This window comes from Myotis myotis, unplaced genomic scaffold (genome assembly GCF_014108235.1).
Source record: "Myotis myotis isolate mMyoMyo1 unplaced genomic scaffold, mMyoMyo1.p scaffold_m19_p_3, whole genome shotgun sequence".
NCBI lineage: Eukaryota > Metazoa > Chordata > Mammalia > Chiroptera > Vespertilionidae > Myotis > Myotis myotis.
In genome coordinates, this window is record NW_023416335.1 from 165,619,296 (window position 1) to 165,637,267 (window position 17,972).

Consider the following 17,972-nt stretch of genomic DNA (forward strand, 5'->3'; position numbering starts at 1 on the left):
CAATGCCTTACATGCTGGCCTCATTAATCCTCCCCCAGATCCTGTGAGTGGACTCTATTCTTCTCCCCATTTTAGAGAAGAAGAAACCGAGGCACAGAAAGGTTACATAGCCTAAGACAATGCTTGGCAGCCTCAGACTTTGGTGGCCTCTTGTAAACGTGGGCGATGAGAAGCGAGGGGATTTGCAGCCGGAGGGTGCAGGTGCTTAGTGCTGATCCCGTGGCAGTAGCGAGCCCTTGTAGGCGCTCAGTCAGGCGAGTGGTGCGATGAAAGCCGTGTTTAAGAAAGATTATGCTTTCTGTTGACTTCATGCCCCGGCCACCCACGCACTGCGGCCCCTCCTCACCGGTCCTCACAGGGCTGGCCAAAGTAAACCAGCTTCACCCAGTTGTGCTGCTTTCCAGATAATATATCTGTTTGGCAGAAATTGCTCTCAAAAGCAGATCAGTGGAGTAACCGGCAGCCACGACCCCCATTTGTCACCCAGAGCTGCTGAAGTGCCTTGTCCCAGGGTCGCTTTGTGTGAGGGGATTAGAGAGCGCTGAGCCTGCCAAGAAACACCGCTGTTCCTTCAGATTAGCAGGGCCTGGCTTGTGGCTTCCTGGCCAGGCCCAGAGCCACGGTGGCTGCCCCTGTGTGGGGCAAAGACAAGCTGCATCCCCTGCCCTGTTTTCCCTCCTTCCTGGGCACAGTGGGCCCTGCTTCTTGTCCACCTTCTGGTTCCGGCCCCCACAGGCAGGGTGTGCATAGGATTTGGCGTAGAAGGTTGACAACGTCACGTAGCTCCACGTGCAGGCCTGGCGGCAAGGCTGGGCCAGGGACTGGGCTGGGTTGGCCTCTGCCTGCTGCAGTCACGTGCCCCCCCTTTGGGCCAGACTGTGTCTTCCCCCCCGGGCTTGCTGCAGGGAGCGCCTCGGAGGCCACCCCAGCTCCCCTCTACTCATGCCCAGCCCGGGCCTCTCCTTTGGCCGAGCCCTGGAGGGAGGGTGCCCCAGAGCTTCCAGAAGCAGCCAGGGCAGCCCAGAAGGCACTCTGGCCAATGCTGAGGCTTTATGTTCCCTCTGACGTTTTTCTAAGTCTTCTCTTGCTTTCCTGCTTAATGCCAGTCGGGAGAAATGGGGCACAGCCAGGAAGAAGAGCTGAGTCTTATTAAAACATGAGCTCCCCCTAAAGCATCCTTCTTCTGCAGCTTCCGCAGAGAGGCAGAGGCCGGTGGCGGGGAAAGGTTGCCTTCAGCCCCCCTCGTCCCCTGCCAAGGACCAGGTGCCCGGCCCAGCCCAGCCTAACGGGACCTGGAGTTTGGGTGAAAGTTCCCTGGGCCCTGCAGGGCCTTGAAAGATAAACCGAGGGGTGCTCACCACCAACCCGGGGAAAAACCCTCAAAGTGCAGGTCCTAGAGAGAGAGGGAGCCGCAGCCTGGCCTGTCTGTGTAAAGGAGCCTCGGGGGGCGTGAGCTCGGATGTGGTCCTCGGGCTGTGCTGGTACCTTGTCCCCGTCATGGAGCTTGTTCCTGGGCAGACACCCTGTGAGCATCTTCGCGTCCTTAGGAGCAGGTGGGGAGGGGCCAGAGAACAGAGGCGGCTGGAGTCATCAGGGGCGGCTCACCACCCCCTGGAGCCTGCCTGCTACAGGCAGGTGGGCGGCAGGATCCCAGTCAAGGTTGCTCCTCGGTTGTTTTATTTTCCTTTGGCTCGGTTCTCTGAATCTTTAAATGGTAACTTGGCCTTGAAAGTGGGGATATTTGAGATTGACACTGAAGGTTAAGAAACGTGGGGCCCTGGCCGGCGTGGCTCAGTGCTAGAGCCTCGGCCTGCCTGCGCATTGAAGGGCCAAGGGTTCACTTCCTGGTCACTTACCTGGTTCATTCCCTCCTCCATCCCCCTCCCCCCTCCGAGTTGGGGCCCATTCAGGAGGCAGGTAATCACCAATCAATGTGTCTCTCTCACATGGATGTTTCTCTCTCCCCCTCCTTCCCTTCCACTCTCTCTAAAAAATCAATGGAAAAAATATCCTCAAGTGAGGATTCACTACAACAACAAAAGAAACAATGGAACAGCTGGCCAATTACCAAGTTTTATTGAAGCTGAGAATGAGCTCTCTGGAGCGCCCCCCCGCCCCCATTCACGCAGCCACCATGGAGGGGTGCCAGGGCTGCTCCCTCCCATGGGGCTGTCCCACAGTTCCCCTTTGCTCATGCCCAGCCCAGGCCTCTCCTCTGTCACTCGCCAGCCTCATGCTCAGCCCTGGGACACCCAGGCACAGCGTTGCCCCAGTGTCTGTGTGGGTGGGCTGTGGGCAGGGAGGGACCGAGATGGCACTTCTCACAATGTCTGCTTCCTTCTCCTTGCTCACAGGGTGCCCGGGGCAACGATGGTCAACCAGGCCCTGCAGGGCCTCCGGTAAGTTCATTTCCTCTTCTAAGTTCATTTCCTCCTCGGCAGGTGTGGTCTTGCGGCCCCTTCAGTGGCCCCTTCAGCAGCCCCGTGAGGCTCAGTGCTGTTTGGTGTAAGCACAGCCTTCTCCTGGAGGAGGAGGAATCATCAGGGTGCTTGAGCTTGTTGATAAGAAGCTTTAAAGCCATGGGTTGTTTTTTTTCTAGGCGACCTTTTGAGCAGTTTTTTGAGGAGGGCTAGATAGAGAGAGAGCTGGGAGGATCATCTGCTTCTTACCAGAGTCTTGCTTTGCCTCTGAAGCCAGGCCTGGGGGCACTGGCAGTGGGGACAGGTTTCATCCAGGGACTTTTTAGCCTCAATGGATGTAGAGTCACGTCAGTACAAAGTACAAAGGTGGGAAGGCGTGGGAAGTGTGGGGGTCGCTCACTCTGGGGTCTGCAGAGATTCCGCCCAGACATGGGATTCACCTCTGTACCCCCTTTCTTCCTCCAGGGTCCCGTGGGTCCTGCTGGCGGTCCTGGCTTCCCTGGGGCTCCCGGTGCCAAGGTGAGTGCCCTGCTGGTTGAGTTGGGTACCCCTTTCCCCATGGCCTTTGCTGATTGCCCCTGGACGATCCCCTTCCCTTCTGAGGAATGTCTCCCACCCGGCCACTGCTCTCCAAGGAAAAGAGCCAGGCGTTTTCGCAGAGTCACCAGCTAGAAGGGAGCGTGAGATGGAAGGATAAGGGGCTAGAGGTACTACAGTTACAGCTTCAGAGAGAGGAAGGCCAAGAAAGGTGGAGAGATGCCGGAGACCTGGGAGGGAGCAGAAGACCAGGGATGGAAGGGAAGAAGGCAAAGCTCATCCAGCTCTGGACCCAGAAGAGAGTTGGAGGGACGCAAACGGGGCAGGGAGCCAGTTCCATGCTTCCCTCTCCTGGCTTCATCAGGGGCTTGGCTCTTCCGAGCACTGAGAATTGAGTCCTTCTGAGGATTAATAGAGGCCAGTGGAAGGCCAGCCAGTGCAGGGAAAGGCCCGGTGGCACAGCAGGGATTCCAGTGCACACGTCCCTGTCCCTGGGAATTCTCCCTGTCACCGGCAGGAGATGAATAAGGAGCCTCCCTGTGGTCACTGGCATCAGGTTGCTTTTAGCTCCTGGGGGTTTCCATGGCAACCAGACAGTGTCTGAGGCCCTGGGAGCCCTGTGAAGGAGACCCATTGTGAAGAGGGACAGCGGAAGGTGAGGGGGCCTGACTTTTAGAAAATAATAATTACAAAAGTGAGCAAGAATGTTCTGAGAAGAAACCCGAGGAGGCCCTGCCTTCCCTGCAGGTCAGCAGCCCTCCCCAGGGACTGCCTTCCAGAGCCCAGACTGCAGCTTTAAGGGAAAAATGAAAGTAAAAGCAGAAGCCATTTCGGGGGTGGGGACTACCAGAAGCCAGGGAGAACTGGACCGTAGTCAGAGCAGGGAAGAGCAGAGTGGGTGCTGTCCTAGCTCGCATTGGCCTTGGCATTCTGGCTCAATTCTAACGGCCGTCCTGGGGTAGCGAGTGGTGTCCTTACATCAGCCAGTACCAGTGGAGCAGTGCCCTCAGCTGCCATGGCCCAGGGCCTCCGTCCCCTCAGTAACCGAGAAAAATAGGTGGAGGGGGAGATAGAGGTACCTGCCAGTCTCAGCTCTGCCTCCATCACTGGGGTGGCGGGACCCCCGGCACAGGCTTTCCCGTGGGTGCCGATGGGACCCCCACGGTGCCCATTGCTGTAGCGTGTAACCGTGCATTTGCTTCTGGTGGTTCACAGATTCCAGGGGAGATGGAGAAGGAGGCAGGGGGAGGAAGTCACCAGGCCAGCGAGCTCGGTCAGGTGGCCCCACGTGCTCGCGTGCAGGGTGGATGCACATGGCTGGCTCAGCTTTTGGTGCATGCCTACAGCTGGCCCTGAACTGTTGCTGGTCCTCGAGAGGTCCGCGGCCCCTGTCTTCTCATCCCATCCCTCCGTCTCTCCCAGGGTGAAGCTGGTCCCACCGGTGCTCGTGGCCCTGAAGGCGCTCAAGGTCCTCGCGGTGAACCTGGCACTCCTGGGTCCCCCGGGCCGGCTGGTGCCTCTGTAAGTGCAGCCTCTCTTTGGCCTGAAGGGTCTGGGGTCTGTGGCCCTGACACTTGACTCTGCTTCGCTGTGAGGGAAACTTTCACTGTGACCAGATGCTTGTCCCCCACCCCCACCTCTACAGACAAGTCTCCCTCCACCTCCCATCAGATCCTTGCAGCATCAGCAGGACAGTGCCTGGAAAGGGCAGCTGCTGGCCCAGCCCCGGGGCCTGTGGCCTGGGAGGGTTGGGAAGGCTGGGGGTTATGCTTTGCTGCTTATTTTATGGTGACCATGTCCCCTTTTCAGGGCAACCCTGGAACAGATGGAATTCCTGGAGCCAAAGGATCTGCTGTGAGTGTTGCCTTTGGACTTGGCTCCTTCAGGTGGGGTTGGTCCCCCCTCACATCCTCTCCTGATGCCTCTCTCTTCTGCTCACACTGACAGGGTGCTCCTGGCATTGCTGGTGCTCCTGGCTTCCCTGGGCCCCGGGGTCCTCCTGGCCCTCAAGGTGCAACTGGTCCTTTGGGCCCAAAAGGTCAGACGGTAAGAGCCTGGAGTGAACCCCACGTCCCACTGACACCCTGCAGTCAAGCCCCACCCTCCCTCCTTCCCACACATGCCCTGGTGTCCTTGGGTGGGCACCTTTATGGGTTTCTGGAGGTGGGGGCAGGGTCCGCGGGGAGAACCCAGGGTGAGCCTGCCTCTCTCTCTGTCAAGGGTGAGCCTGGTATTGCTGGCTTCAAAGGCGAACAAGGCCCCAAGGGAGAAACTGTGAGTATCTGCCCATCAGTCCTTGTCTTTCCACACTGATGCTCTCGGGGTGGGGGTGGGGGACCCAGGGCCATTCCCACCACCTCTGTAGCCCCGCCCCGCACCTGGGACCTCTCAGACTGTGCCCAGAGGAGGGCATGTAACAGAGTTGCTGCTGCAGCTCTTGTCTTTGACTTGGCCACTGTGAACAGTTTGAACGATACACCCTCTGTCTCCCCTGGGCCACTTCTGCTCTTCCACGATGATCCTTTATGGCCTCCCTTCCCAAGTCCCCCAGCCCCGAGACAATGATCAAGGCCACTTTCTGCACAGGGCCAGGTGAGGGCTCACCCTGTTTCTCCTTTGTGCTGGTTTTCAGGGCCCTGCCGGCCCCCAGGGAGCCCCTGGTCCTGCTGGTGAAGAAGGCAAAAGAGGTGCCCGTGGAGAGCCTGGTGGTGCTGGGCCCATCGGCCCCCCTGGAGAAAGAGTAAGTGGGCCAGGAGTCCCCACTTTCGCTGGGGTGTGACCCCGAGAGGGAAGTCAAGTCCTTGTGGCTGTGTTCTCACCGAGTCCTGTGACCTTCTGAATATCATTCCCCTCTTTCCTCTACCCACCGCCATCGCGATAGGGCTCCTTTCTCCTTTTTTGTGTCCCCCACCCCAGGATGACATGAAACAGTTTGAGCTCCTTCCCAGACAGGCGGAGACAGGCCCAAGAAATTAATCTTGCAGAATCTTGCAAGCTGTAGCTGCCGCTCCATAGAAACTGTGCTTGGAGGGATGGGTCCCGGAGCCGGGCTAGCTTATCTGCAGCCACGGTGGTTCAGGGCCCATCCAACTCACTGCTCTTCCTCTCCACTTCTTCCTAGGGTGCTCCTGGCAACCGTGGTTTCCCTGGTCAAGACGGTCTGGCCGGTCCCAAGGTGGGTCAGGGAAGAAGGGCTGGGTCCCTTCCTGCAGCCCTCGTCTAATGGCCTCCCGCTGACTCCCTGCCTCCTCTTGTTCTTGTGTAGGGAGCCCCTGGCGAGCGAGGGCCCAGCGGCCTCGCTGGACCCAAGGGAGCCAACGGTGACCCTGGCCGTCCCGGAGAGCCTGGCCTTCCTGGAGCTCGGGTAAGTACAGAGCTGCTTTTGCCCTCGGGCCTTCCCCACGTGTTCCCTTCACCCCGGTGCTGCCAGGAGGGGGAGGTCCCGGGACCTGCTCTGACCGCCACCTTCCTCTCTCTCCTGAACAAAGGGTCTCACTGGCCGTCCTGGTGATGCTGGTCCTCAAGGCAAACTTGGTCCTTCTGTAAGTCCCTCATCGGGTGGGCTGGGAGGGGTGGGGGTATCCCCGGGGAAGCAGGTGGGAAGAGAGGCAGGAGTTTGGGTGGGCACAGCCTGTGGATTTTGAGAATTGGGGAGGGGGCAGACGGTAGGTAGGTACTGGGGTTGGGTGTGGCCTGTGCAGTGTCTGTGAGCTCTGGAAATGTCACCCCCTTGTGCGCTTGGGCCACTCCTTGGGGGAGGACAAAGCCTGGTATGCACTTTCAGAAGCAAAACTTCTAAGCCAGCGGTACTCAACCTGTGGGTCGCGAACAATGAAAATACATCCTGCCTATCAGATATTTACCTTACGATTCATAACAGTAGCAAAATTACAGTTATGAAGTAGCAACGAAAATAATTTTATGGTTGGGGGTCACCACAACATGAGGAACTGTATTTAAAGGGTCGCGGCATTAGGAAGGCTGAGAACCACTGTAAGCAAAACCGTGCCTGGTCACCGAGGCAGCCCACTGTGTGGTGTGGGCTGCTGGTCGCAACCTCGGTCAGTCCCACATGCTGTGTCTGGCTGGCGCCGGGTCCTGTGCCTGCTGCACAGTAGGCACGTAGTAGTATTGGGTGGAGGAATGTGGTCAGAGCGTCTGTGCTGAGAACGGTGCCCTCTCTTTCAGGGAGCCCCCGGTGAAGACGGTCGCCCCGGGCCTCCCGGGCCGCAGGGGGCTCGTGGGCAGCCTGGTGTCATGGGTTTCCCTGGCCCCAAAGGTGCCAACGTAAGTAACAGTCTGCCCTTCCATTTCCTCCACGTGGTGCTCCCTCCCTCCCTGGGGAGAGGGCTGGCTCCTGAAGAGAGTTAACCGAAGGGCAGGGCTGAGCAGGGTCCCTGGTGCCTCATGTCCTGCAGGAGTGCATGCCACCCGGGGACACCCAGGGCTCCTAAGCCCCGAGACCGCTCAGCCATGACATTGCTCCATGGGCAGGGCTCTCAGTTCATGCCTCTGGGTGTAAGAGAAGGGGCTTGATTCTCAGCTCTAGTCTGCTGTCCGTCAGGCCCCAAGCCCCAGGCTCTGCAGCCTGCTCTCCCCTCCCCTCCCACCCAAGCCCTCCACCTCACAGTCCTGCATTTTCTCCTCCAGGGCGAGCCTGGCAAAGCTGGTGAGAAAGGACTGCCCGGTGCTCCTGGCCTGAGAGTGAGTACCTGCCCCAGTGCCCTGCCGTGGTGTTGGCTGCACACCCATGAGGGAGAGGCATCCCTGCAGCATGTTCCTGGGACCCCTCATTAGCAGGGGGGCTTCCTGCGGCTGTGCCCATCTGCTCTGGGCCCTTTGGGAGTCCCCACAGGGGGACTTCTGGTTGCTGTCAGTCAGCAGCCCAGGGAGACAGACTGAGGCAACAGGAGGGGCCAGGGAAGGAAGGGGAGGGAAGGGGTGGACACGGAGTTCCGGGTGTGGGATGGTGGAGGGTGGAAACTCTGGGCCACAATGCATCTGTCCAGGGCTGGGGTCTGCGGAACTGAAGGAGTGTCATCACACCCCCCTTCTCTCTCCTCTAGGGTCTTCCTGGCAAAGATGGTGAGACAGGCGCTGCAGGCCCCCCTGGACCCGCGGTAAGTACCTGTCCAGCTATTCAGGTGGCCCTGTGGACAGGGGCTTCGTGGGGTGGAGGCGGAGAGGCGGGGAACCTCAGGCCACCCAGCAATGGAACTGACAGACATGGGTCTGGGCTGATCCAGGACACTAGACTAACCCTGGGCCGAGGTGGGGTATCCCACCTCGAGGGGGCCATGTGGACCCCACCCTGGCTGTCCTTGAGAACAGCGAGGCCTACAGGCAGCACCCTGGCCTGCACTGAGCAGGAAGGAGTCTGTCTTGCCCTCCCATGGCCGCCCAGGGCGCTAGCTGAGGCTCTCAGAACTCTGGAGTGCTGGCTCAGCTCATCACTGTTTCCTCTGCAGGGACCTTCAGGTGAACGAGGCGAGCAGGGTGCTCCCGGACCATCTGGCTTCCAGGTAGGCCGCTGAACCAGGCTTTCTCTGCAGCCCCCTTCCACTCCAGAGCGCAGGGGGCAGCAGCCCGCCCCGGGGGTGGAGGCCTCCCCACCCAAGGGGACCAGGGAAATGAGGTTTCCCTGCACGCCTTGTCCCGCCCCATGCAGGGCCTCCCTGAAGGGTGGGGGCAGCAAGCTCGCCCCTTTGCTAATGCTGTCACTTTGGCTTCTAGGGGCTTCCTGGCCCTCCCGGTCCCCCAGGTGAAGGTGGAAAACCAGGTGACCAGGTGAGTATGGGGCTCTTTGAATCTGCAACCTGTTCACATGGGCAGATCTCTCCTGATGCCCAAGAGACAAGGGCACGCGGGCACGAGGAACCCCTGAGGCCCGGGATATCTGGGACCACATCCCAGCTCCGGGATGACAGTCTGGGCTCAGGGGTGGATGCTCAGCCAGGGCTCGGACATAAAAGTTTCCAGTCTTTCAATCACCCTTCTTGTTCTGCAGGGCGTTCCCGGCGAAGCTGGAGCCCCCGGCCTCGTGGGTCCCAGAGTGAGTGTCCTGCTGACCTCCCCTGATGGCATCCTTGGGCCTGCCTCGCCCTGTGCAGCCTGCGAGGCCTCCCAGCAGTACAGCTGCCTGCAGTCCTGGGCTCCCCCTCTGCTCCCCACTTCCCTGCCTCTCCTGGGCCTCTACCCCATCTCTTTTGCCTAATTGCGCCTTGGTGTCTCTGCCACAGGGTGAACGAGGTTTCCCAGGTGAACGTGGCTCTCCTGGTGCCCAGGGCCTCCAGGGTCCCCGTGGCCTCCCCGGCACTCCCGGCACTGATGGTCCCAAAGTAAGTGAGGCTGGTCCTGCCGGCAGGGCCCTCTGGGCTGGCCTGGGAGGCCTGCTGAGGGTGGAAGCGGAAGGGAGAGAGGGAGGCTTGGGAGATGAAGGAGAAAGGAGGTCTGGGCAGAGGAGGAAGAGGAGGAAAGGGGCATCTGGGTACTGGGATCCCGGGGGAGGTGCTGCCCACCACACACTCCTTCTCTCCCCCTCCCCCTAGGGTGCATCTGGCCCAGCTGGCCCCCCTGGGGCTCAGGGCCCTCCAGGTCTGCAGGGCATGCCCGGTGAGAGGGGAGCAGCTGGTATTTCTGGGCCCAAGGGAGACAGGGTAAGTACCAGGCAGCCGTGCCTCCCCCAGATCCATGCTCCGTGGCCCCCACACTCACGCCCTGTCCCACAGCACCCAGGGGTGAGGTTCCCAGCTACCTGTCTTGAGGGACTTGGAGACCCTCCTAAAGTCTCTGTGTGCCTTTTAGTGACATCCTCCCCCCACCCTTCCCTCCATCTCACTCCTGTTACTCCTTGCCACTCACCCTTGGGCCCCAGCAAATCCCTCTTGGCCAGAGTCCGAGCTCTCCCTGGAGCCCCATTCAGGGTGACACTGAGCTGGCAAAGGGCTTCTTGGAGTGACCGTGACCCCTGAGGTGGCCCGTTTTCTCTATCCCACAGGGTGATGTTGGTGAGAAAGGCCCAGAGGGAGCCCCTGGGAAGGACGGTGGACGAGTAAGTGAATGCTGGGGGCTGGGTGGGGCAGATGCAGGGGCCCTAGAGGTGCCCAGCCCTGCACTGGGGGAGGAGGGGCCATGTATGTGTGCAGTCCCTCGTCCTATCTCAGCTGTCTGGGCTGGGCAACCACCGGGACTTCCTGTCAAACTGGGAGCCACAGGGTGAGGGGGAGTTCTGGGGCCATCGGGTGTGGGGTCCCAGAGTCCCTGTTGGGCTCCACATCCCAGACCACTCTCCCTGACTTCCTCACCTCTGCCCTTTCTCTCCCCAGGGTCTGACAGGTCCCATTGGCCCTCCTGGCCCGGCGGGTGCCAACGGTGAGAAGGTGAGTCCTGGCTCCCTTCCCCCATCGAGCCTTCTCATATCCTGCCAAGGACTGTTATTTCTTCTCCTCACCCATCAGTTGCCACCCTGCTGCCCACCAGGGGCTGGGAGGAGGAAGGGATGTGGGTCTTAGAAGCAAAGTCAACGGCCGTGTGCCCTGTGGAGTGGAGAGGGACTGGGGGGAGGGGGATGCACTCAGTGAGGGCCCTGGACATGCACAGGTGTGGTGGCTGAAGCAGCAGGAGAAAGACCGTGTGGAGGGGAACCCAGAGCCCCTGTCCATCCTCAGGACTTCCTGGATGCACGCACGTTGCTCTCAAAGGGCCCCCCTCTGACCCCTCCCCCTTCCACCCTTAGGGAGAAGTTGGCCCTCCTGGTCCTGCGGGAACGGCTGGTGCTCGAGGTGCCCCGGTGAGTACCTGCCCCCTGAGCCTCTCTCTGTCCCCAGGCCCCTGGGAGCAAGAGAGCCAGCTCTGCCTCAGCCTGGCCCTGCCCCCTCCCTGGCCCAGGGTCTGGGGGCCAGAGGAGAGATGAAAAATGATGGGGGGAGGCATCTCACCTGCATGGAGTGATCAGGGTGGAGGGCTTTGAGGCACTAGGGCCTCTGGCCGAGAGAGGCTCTCGGACCTGGGTCCCTTTATTCAGGACGGAGCCTCCTGAAGCTACTCTCAGAGGCCTTCCCTCTGGGGTTGCAGTGCAGGAGGCTGGGCTGGGCCCAAAGGGGCTCTGGGCTCCCAGAGGGAACAGAGCAGGCAGGCAGTGGGCCTTACCCCTCCTTGGCCTCCTCTTCTCACAGGGTGAACGTGGAGAGACCGGACCTCCCGGACCCGCTGGATTCGCTGGTCCTCCCGTAAGTGGACCCTTCCACCAGCCCCTCCACTCAGGCCAGCTCACATCCGGGACCTGAGGGCACCTCGCAGCCTGTGGGGAGGGAGGGGCAGAGTTTAAACAAGAGAGAAATGGTCCTGTCCCTCCTCTCCCGTTACATCTCCACACGGACACAACAGTCCTTAGGCCCGGCGTTCAGGCCCAGGTGGACAGACACGCACACATCCTCGCTCAGAGTCTCAGGCCCTTTTGGAAGAACCACAAGTATTTGGCTTTCCCCTCACCCACTGCTTCCCCCTTCCTGGGACAGGGTGCTGATGGCCAGCCAGGCGCCAAGGGTGAGCAAGGAGAGGCCGGCCAGAAAGGTGACGCTGGTGCCCCAGGGCCGCAGGGCCCCTCTGGAGCTCCGGGGCCTCAGGTGAGTTGTGCCGAATTCATACTTAGGGATAAAGGCTCAAGTAGATGAATTGGCTTTTATTTTCCTGGGTGTGGGTGTGTGGTGGGGGCTGGGGGCTGGACAGAGTGCGGCTCTGTCTCCCTGAGGGTGCAGAGCCCTGGACAGAGCAGCCAGTCTCCTGGGGGTGAGAGGGGTGATGGGGAGAGGTGACTGGCTCTGTGAATGCCTGATGGGCTGCTCCGCCCTGAGATGTAGGTGGCTGGGGAGGCAGGCCTGCCTGTGACAGCTTCTGAGCTGGGAGTTAGTGCCAAGAAAGCTGCATCTTTGCAATCAGCCCTCAGGGGTCCACTATTGGGGCTCAGACAGGCCCTCCCCCGGGCGAGCAGGCCTCACTGTCTCTCTCCCTCCTTCTCTCCCAGGGTCCTACTGGTGTGACTGGTCCTAAAGGAGCCCGAGGTGCTCAAGGCCCCCCGGTGAGTGAGGCCCCCACTCCCTCCCTGACCCAGATGTGGGGGGCGGGTGCTGTGGGGGCAGCAGCTTCTCTCACACCCGCACCCCTGGCCTCACAAAGACCTGGCCGCAGGGGCTCCACTGTGGTGTTCTGGGACTCACCCCCTCCTGCCTCCTCAGTCCTGCTCCTGCCCCCGTCTGAGCCCATCCCGAGGGAGGGCGCCCCTCTCTGCTGGGGCGCAGGGATCCTGGGAGACAGCCCTGGGTGCTGAGTGCCCCGCTGCGCCCCCTGCAGGAGCCCGAGGCAGAGAAGCTACAGCTGCCCAAAAAAGCCCTTTCCCCTCTGGCTCCCGGGCCCTTTCCACATGGGCCTCTCAGATCCCCCACATGAAATTCTTGGAGCTCCCGAGGGACCCAGGGGTTCAGGGGCTCCCCTCTTTTCACATAGGGAGCCACCGGATTCCCCGGAGCTGCTGGCCGCGTCGGACCCCCAGGCTCCAACGTAAGTGCTCTCCTGGTTGGTTCCTTATTCTGGGCACGTGAAGCGCAGGCAGGGGCTGCACAGTCTTGCCCAGTCCTGACAGGGCCCCAGGGAGCCCAGGCTCACCCCTGTGCCCATTTCCTGACCCTTTTGTTGGTCGTGGGGAAACCTTCCCAGCTGGCTGGGGCTCGAACCCTCAAACCCAGGCCTGGTGGGCAGGATGGGGCTGCATAACTGCCTCCGTCACGGACACGCATGTCTTGTGCACGCTCTGTGCACCGGCCTGTGCAGGTCACACATCTTGCCCTGAGGGGGGTGCAGTGGAGAGAGGAGCGATCAGGAAAAGCATCCAGCTCACCAGCAACACAGAAGGGCAGGGGGAGCGGTGCACAGGCTTAGGGGGCAGAGGAACTGGGGTTGCGCCCTTTCTTGAGGAATGGGGGTGAGGTGGGTGGGGGAATTCAGGGAGAAGGGAAGGAGGCAGGAGAGACTCCAAGTAGATTAGAGAAAGCCACACGAGCAGGGCCTGGAGAAGCCAGGGCTGGCTGCCCAGAACTGTCATGTGGGAGAGAAGATCGGAGAGAGACTGGGGTGGGGGGAGGTCAAGCTGCCCTTCCCAGGGGAACTGCTGTCCTTGGGGCCGCGGTGGCTTTGCAGCCCCAACGGGCAAGTGAGATGAGTCCTCACTTCCTGCATTTGCTTCTTCTAGGGCAACCCTGGACCCCCTGGTCCCCCCGGTCCTTCTGGAAAAGATGGTCCCAAAGGTGCTCGAGGAGACAGTGGCCCCCCCGGCCGAGCCGGTGACCCCGGCCTCCAAGGTCCTGCCGGAGCCCCTGGCGAGAAGGGAGAGCCTGGAGATGACGGTCCCTCTGTACGTCCCTCCTCAGGCCAGGCCGGGGCTGGCCCAGGGCCAAGGGAGGAGAGGCTTCCTCGCTCAGAGCAGGGGGCAGGGGGAGGGCAGCAGGGCTGTGGGGTGCGGGGAGGGGAGCAGAGCAGGAAGAGTGCTGCTCCCTGCAGAGTGGGCAGCCAGCTGGCTGGGTGGCTGGGCCGCTCTGGGTCCTCAAGTTCTCATCTCTCTCCTTTCCTCTTAGGGTCCCGATGGTCCTCCAGGTCCCCAGGGTCTGGCTGGTCAGAGGGGCATCGTTGGTCTGCCCGGACAGCGTGGTGAGAGAGGATTCCCCGGCCTGCCCGGCCCATCGGTGAGTGAGGGGTGCCCTCTGGGTGAGGGGGGGCCAGCCTCGGGCTGGACGCTCTTCCCTCAGAGCATTGGGTGTCCCTTCGTCAGCCCTTTCCCCGGGGCAGGGACACTTAGGGGCCACGCTCATCCTCATGGTCACGGTTCCTTCAGGGCGAGCCTGGCAAGCAGGGAGCTCCTGGTGCATCTGGAGACCGAGGTCCCCCTGGCCCCGTGGGCCCCCCTGGGCTGACTGGTCCTGCTGGTGAACCCGGACGAGAGGTGAGTAGTGGGTCTCACCGTGGAGAAGGGTAACAGGATGGGCCGGGCTGAGAGGCTCAAGCACCGGGTGCCATGGGAAGGTCGTGGTGGAGAGAGGAGACTTGGACTTGGGCGCTAGGGAGGAAGGTGGGAGGAGCTCTGTGGGAAAGCTTTGGCTCCAAGGCCACAGTCGGACAGAGAGCCGGCCTGGGGCTCTGAGGGGAGCAGCGTGGGAAACGGGGAGACGGGCAGGGGCAACTCTAACGGCATCGTTCCCCTTTGCCTAGGGAAGCCCTGGCGCCGACGGCCCCCCTGGCAGAGATGGTGCAGCTGGAGTCAAGGTGAGTGTCGGGGTCTCCGGGGCAGGGGGACCTGGAGGACGGTCCGCTGGGCCTGATAGGTCAGCGGAGGAGTCGGTTGGGGTCAGTTTGTGTCAGCCTGGAAGCACCTTCTTCCCTTGCCTCTTTTGGAACATTCTTCTCTGAGCCTGAGACCTCTCTCCTGACAGGGCGATCGTGGTGAGACGGGTCCCCTGGGTGCTCCTGGAGCCCCGGGGCCCCCTGGCTCTCCGGGCCCCGCTGGCCCAACTGGCAAGCAGGGAGACCGAGGAGAAGCTGTGAGTACCAGGGGAGCCCAGCCCGATGGTGGATGCAGAGGAGGTGGCCCTGTCCCCGCCTGGCCCTGACGCTGCCCCCACCCTCTCCTCACAGGGCGCACAAGGCCCCATGGGCCCCGCAGGACCAGCTGGAGCCCGTGGGATCCCAGTGAGTATTTGAACGTCCTGAACTGAGTCCCGGACAGGGGCAGGCTGGGGGGCAGGCTGGCGGGAGGGGGGGGGGGGCAGCGGGTGCCCTGGGATCCTGGACTCATGGCTCAGGGGAGGCCAGCCGGACCTGACCCAACCTGTGTCTGTCCGTCTTGTTTCCAGGGCCCTCAAGGCCCCCGAGGCGACAAAGGAGAGACTGGAGAGGCTGGCGAGAGGGGACTGAAGGGACACCGTGGCTTCACTGGTCTGCAGGGTCTTCCTGGCCCTCCTGTGAGTATTGCTGCCTGTGCTTGGCTCCCTAAGGCCTCCCCCTGCTCAGAGCCACCTGAGTTTCCCACGCTGCTAAGATGTGGTATCAGCCTGAGGAATGTCTCAGGTTGGAGGGAGGAGCAGGTTGGTTGGGAATAGGGTAGGGCCCATATCTATTCCTCCAACTCCATGATGTATGTATTCACGGCCCCCCATCCTGGAAGACGGGGCCCTGTCTGTGCTGACCTCTGACCTTTGCCTCTTCCTTCTGCACAGGGTCCTTCTGGAGACCAAGGTGCTTCTGGTCCTGCTGGTCCTTCTGGCCCTAGAGTAAGTGGGATGGAGCGAACCCTTCCTCAGGGTGGGGCCAGGGCGCTGGCCAGGCGTCCAATTGGGAGGGAAGTGTGGCTGCTTCTGGGGAAGCCTCGTGCTCAGAGGCTCACTCTGCAGCGGAGGGAGGACCGGCTCAGTGTGACTGTGGCCAGGCGAGCACCTGAGATCACAGGTAGGATGAACATGCAAGGAGCTCCCAGGAACAGGAAGTACAAAGAGGAGCTTAGGAAGGCAGGGGAGCGTGAAACCAGTTTGGGGCCTATGACTGAGAAACGCGGACATTGGGACAGAGTGGCTAGTGCTCAGGACGGCCACGTAACCAGTCCCAGCTACTCCCGACCTTCCCCTTCTGTTTGCTGATGACTGTTCTCTCCCTCCTCTCTCCCCGGCCTGCAGGGTCCTCCTGGCCCCGTTGGTCCCTCTGGCAAAGATGGCTCTAATGGAATCCCTGGCCCCATTGGACCTCCTGGTCCCCGTGGACGGTCTGGCGAAACAGGCCCCGCTGTAAGTGCCCTGACTGCTGCCTGGGGTGTCCCCAGCATCCCAGAGGCATGAGCTTTTGGGGGCAGCAGCCTGCAGCTAATGGTGATGGCATCCTTTATCCTGGGCTCTCCCTGGAGGTTCCCACGATTGGTGTTGGGAAACAGAAGAGGGGGCTAATGAGGAAATAGGAAAGGTGCTATGGTTTTCCTGGTCCTGGCCTGCTGCACGCCCCCCCCGCCCATGGGACTGAGAAGAATACACTCTAGTGCCTTTCAGCAGGTGATGGACACAGGAGGGGCACCTCCCCGCAATTCCAGGCTGATTTCTCCGTTTTCTGATGCAGGGTCCTCCTGGAAATCCTGGACCCCCTGGCCCTCCAGGTCCCCCCGGCCCTGGCATTGACATGTCAGCCTTTGCTGGCTTAGGCGGGAGAGAAAAAGGCCCCGACCCCATGCAGTACATGCGGGCCGATCAGGCAGCCGGCAATCTGAGGCAGCATGACGTGGAGGTGGATGCCACGCTCAAGTCCCTCAACAACCAGATTGAGAGCATCCGCAGCCCCGAGGGCTCCCGCAAGAACCCCGCTCGCACCTGCCGGGACCTGAAACTCTGCCATCCAGAATGGAAGAGCGGTGAGCCTGGAGGGCAGGACCTGGCCCCAGGGAGGAGGGCAGCCATTGGGCTTGGCCCCTTCAGAGCCAGGGAGGAGGCACCTCTTAGTGCAGGGCAGAGGTGGGCCTGGAAGGTTCTGGCAGACAGCTGCTCTCCCATTTCACAGCAGAGAAACTGAAGCCCTGGCTCCTGTCCTGCCATGGCTGCATGGTAGAGTTCCATCCTCCAGGCAGACACTGCACCTGCCTGGCTGCTCACGGCCCCATTTAGCACTGACTTTCCCATTCAGCCCCCTTCCCTTGATCCCTCTGTCCCCCCTGACTTGGGCCACGTGTGGCCCTCACACCCTGCTCCTCTCCCCCTGGTATACCTTCTGTCTTTGAGCCTCTGAGGGGAGGGTATGTCTGTGCCTGTCTGAGCCCTGAAGGGGCGTTGCCTCCTCCCCCTGCAGGAGACTACTGGATCGACCCCAACCAGGGCTGCACCTTGGACGCCATGAAGGTTTTCTGCAACATGGAGACTGGCGAGACCTGCGTCTACCCCAACCCAGCGAACGTTCCCAAGAAGAACTGGTGGAGCAGCAAGAGCAAAGACAAGAAACATATCTGGTTTGGAGAAACCATCAACGGTGGCTTCCACGTGAGTGCCTGCTTGCTCTTGGCCAGAGAGCTCTTCTCTCTCCCTGGAAGTTTTTAGCACCTTGCGCACATTCTCACCAGTTTTCTTTGGGGCCTACAAGGAAGGAAAGAGGAGGAATAGCATTTTCTGCCATTTAGAGGTGGAGGAAGAGGTCTTTGGAGGCTTGCTCTACACCCTGGAAGCAAAACCATCCTCCCTTGACCTGCTCCCCTAACCCCCTTCAGCTCCTCTGAACCCTGGGCCCTGGAGCCCCTGGTCCCATCGAAGGCCACTCCCAGGCCTCACACCACTGCTCTCTGCCCTAACAGTTCAGCTACGGGGATGACAACCTGGCTCCCAACACTGCCAACGTCCAGATGACCTTCCTGCGCCTGCTGTCCACTGAAGGCTCCCAGAACATCACTTACCACTGCAAGAACAGCATCGCCTACCTGGACGAAGCAGCCGGCAACCTCAAGAAGGCCCTGCTCATCCAGGGTTCCAATGATGTGGAGATCCGGGCTGAGGGCAACAGCAGGTTCACGTACACGGTGCTGAAGGATGGCTGCACGGTGAGTCGGCTGCTGGAGCTGCCAGAGACGTGAACTGCCCGGGGCCCAGGGGTCAGGCTGAGCAGGCGGAGGGTTGGCCCCCAGCAGGTGTCGTGGTGCTAAAGTGAGGGACTCATCAGAGGTGTGTGCCATGTAGAGAAGTCGTGCAGAGTGACAGGTGAGGAAGAGGTGTTTGCTGTTCTCCTGGGCTCAAGGGAAATAAGACCTTACCCAGTGTGTCCAAAGACTCTTGTAGGAGGATTCCTGTAATGTTCATGGGCTGACTATGAGATGGAATGACAAGGGGGTCACAGGCAAGGAGCTCACTGCGGGGAGTGGGAAGGAGGAGAAGGGAGGCCCTGCTGGGAAGGACAGGAGTAGAGGTGGAGAGGGTTCTGGCCAGCCAAGAAGAGGTCTAAGGAGAACCAAGTGTG

The 17,972-nt window shown here is 61.1% G+C and overlaps 1 protein-coding gene across 1 annotated transcript in view; it reads left to right on the top strand.

The window, feature by feature from the left end:
• COL2A1 (collagen type II alpha 1 chain) overlaps nt 1-17,972 on the top strand; it is a 30,488-nt gene that overhangs the window by 11,829 nt on the left and 687 nt on the right. The window contains exons 17-53 of the mRNA XM_036301081.1: nt 2,355-2,399; nt 2,886-2,939; nt 4,380-4,478; nt 4,767-4,811; nt 4,905-5,003; nt 5,178-5,231; nt 5,590-5,697; nt 6,079-6,132; nt 6,223-6,321; nt 6,446-6,499; nt 7,146-7,244; nt 7,608-7,661; nt 8,024-8,077; nt 8,426-8,479; nt 8,691-8,744; nt 8,965-9,009; nt 9,197-9,295; nt 9,506-9,613; nt 9,955-10,008; nt 10,283-10,336; nt 10,693-10,746; nt 11,132-11,185; nt 11,474-11,581; nt 11,980-12,033; nt 12,459-12,512; nt 13,201-13,362; nt 13,583-13,690; nt 13,840-13,947; nt 14,214-14,267; nt 14,435-14,542; nt 14,637-14,690; nt 14,855-14,962; nt 15,218-15,271; nt 15,671-15,778; nt 16,101-16,389; nt 16,821-17,008; nt 17,317-17,559. Of these exons, the coding sequence (XP_036156974.1) occupies nt 2,355-2,399; nt 2,886-2,939; nt 4,380-4,478; nt 4,767-4,811; nt 4,905-5,003; nt 5,178-5,231; nt 5,590-5,697; nt 6,079-6,132; nt 6,223-6,321; nt 6,446-6,499; nt 7,146-7,244; nt 7,608-7,661; nt 8,024-8,077; nt 8,426-8,479; nt 8,691-8,744; nt 8,965-9,009; nt 9,197-9,295; nt 9,506-9,613; nt 9,955-10,008; nt 10,283-10,336; nt 10,693-10,746; nt 11,132-11,185; nt 11,474-11,581; nt 11,980-12,033; nt 12,459-12,512; nt 13,201-13,362; nt 13,583-13,690; nt 13,840-13,947; nt 14,214-14,267; nt 14,435-14,542; nt 14,637-14,690; nt 14,855-14,962; nt 15,218-15,271; nt 15,671-15,778; nt 16,101-16,389; nt 16,821-17,008; nt 17,317-17,559 (3,294 nt within the window). The remainder of the gene's footprint in view (nt 1-2,354; nt 2,400-2,885; nt 2,940-4,379; nt 4,479-4,766; nt 4,812-4,904; nt 5,004-5,177; nt 5,232-5,589; nt 5,698-6,078; nt 6,133-6,222; nt 6,322-6,445; nt 6,500-7,145; nt 7,245-7,607; nt 7,662-8,023; nt 8,078-8,425; nt 8,480-8,690; nt 8,745-8,964; nt 9,010-9,196; nt 9,296-9,505; nt 9,614-9,954; nt 10,009-10,282; nt 10,337-10,692; nt 10,747-11,131; nt 11,186-11,473; nt 11,582-11,979; nt 12,034-12,458; nt 12,513-13,200; nt 13,363-13,582; nt 13,691-13,839; nt 13,948-14,213; nt 14,268-14,434; nt 14,543-14,636; nt 14,691-14,854; nt 14,963-15,217; nt 15,272-15,670; nt 15,779-16,100; nt 16,390-16,820; nt 17,009-17,316; nt 17,560-17,972) is intronic.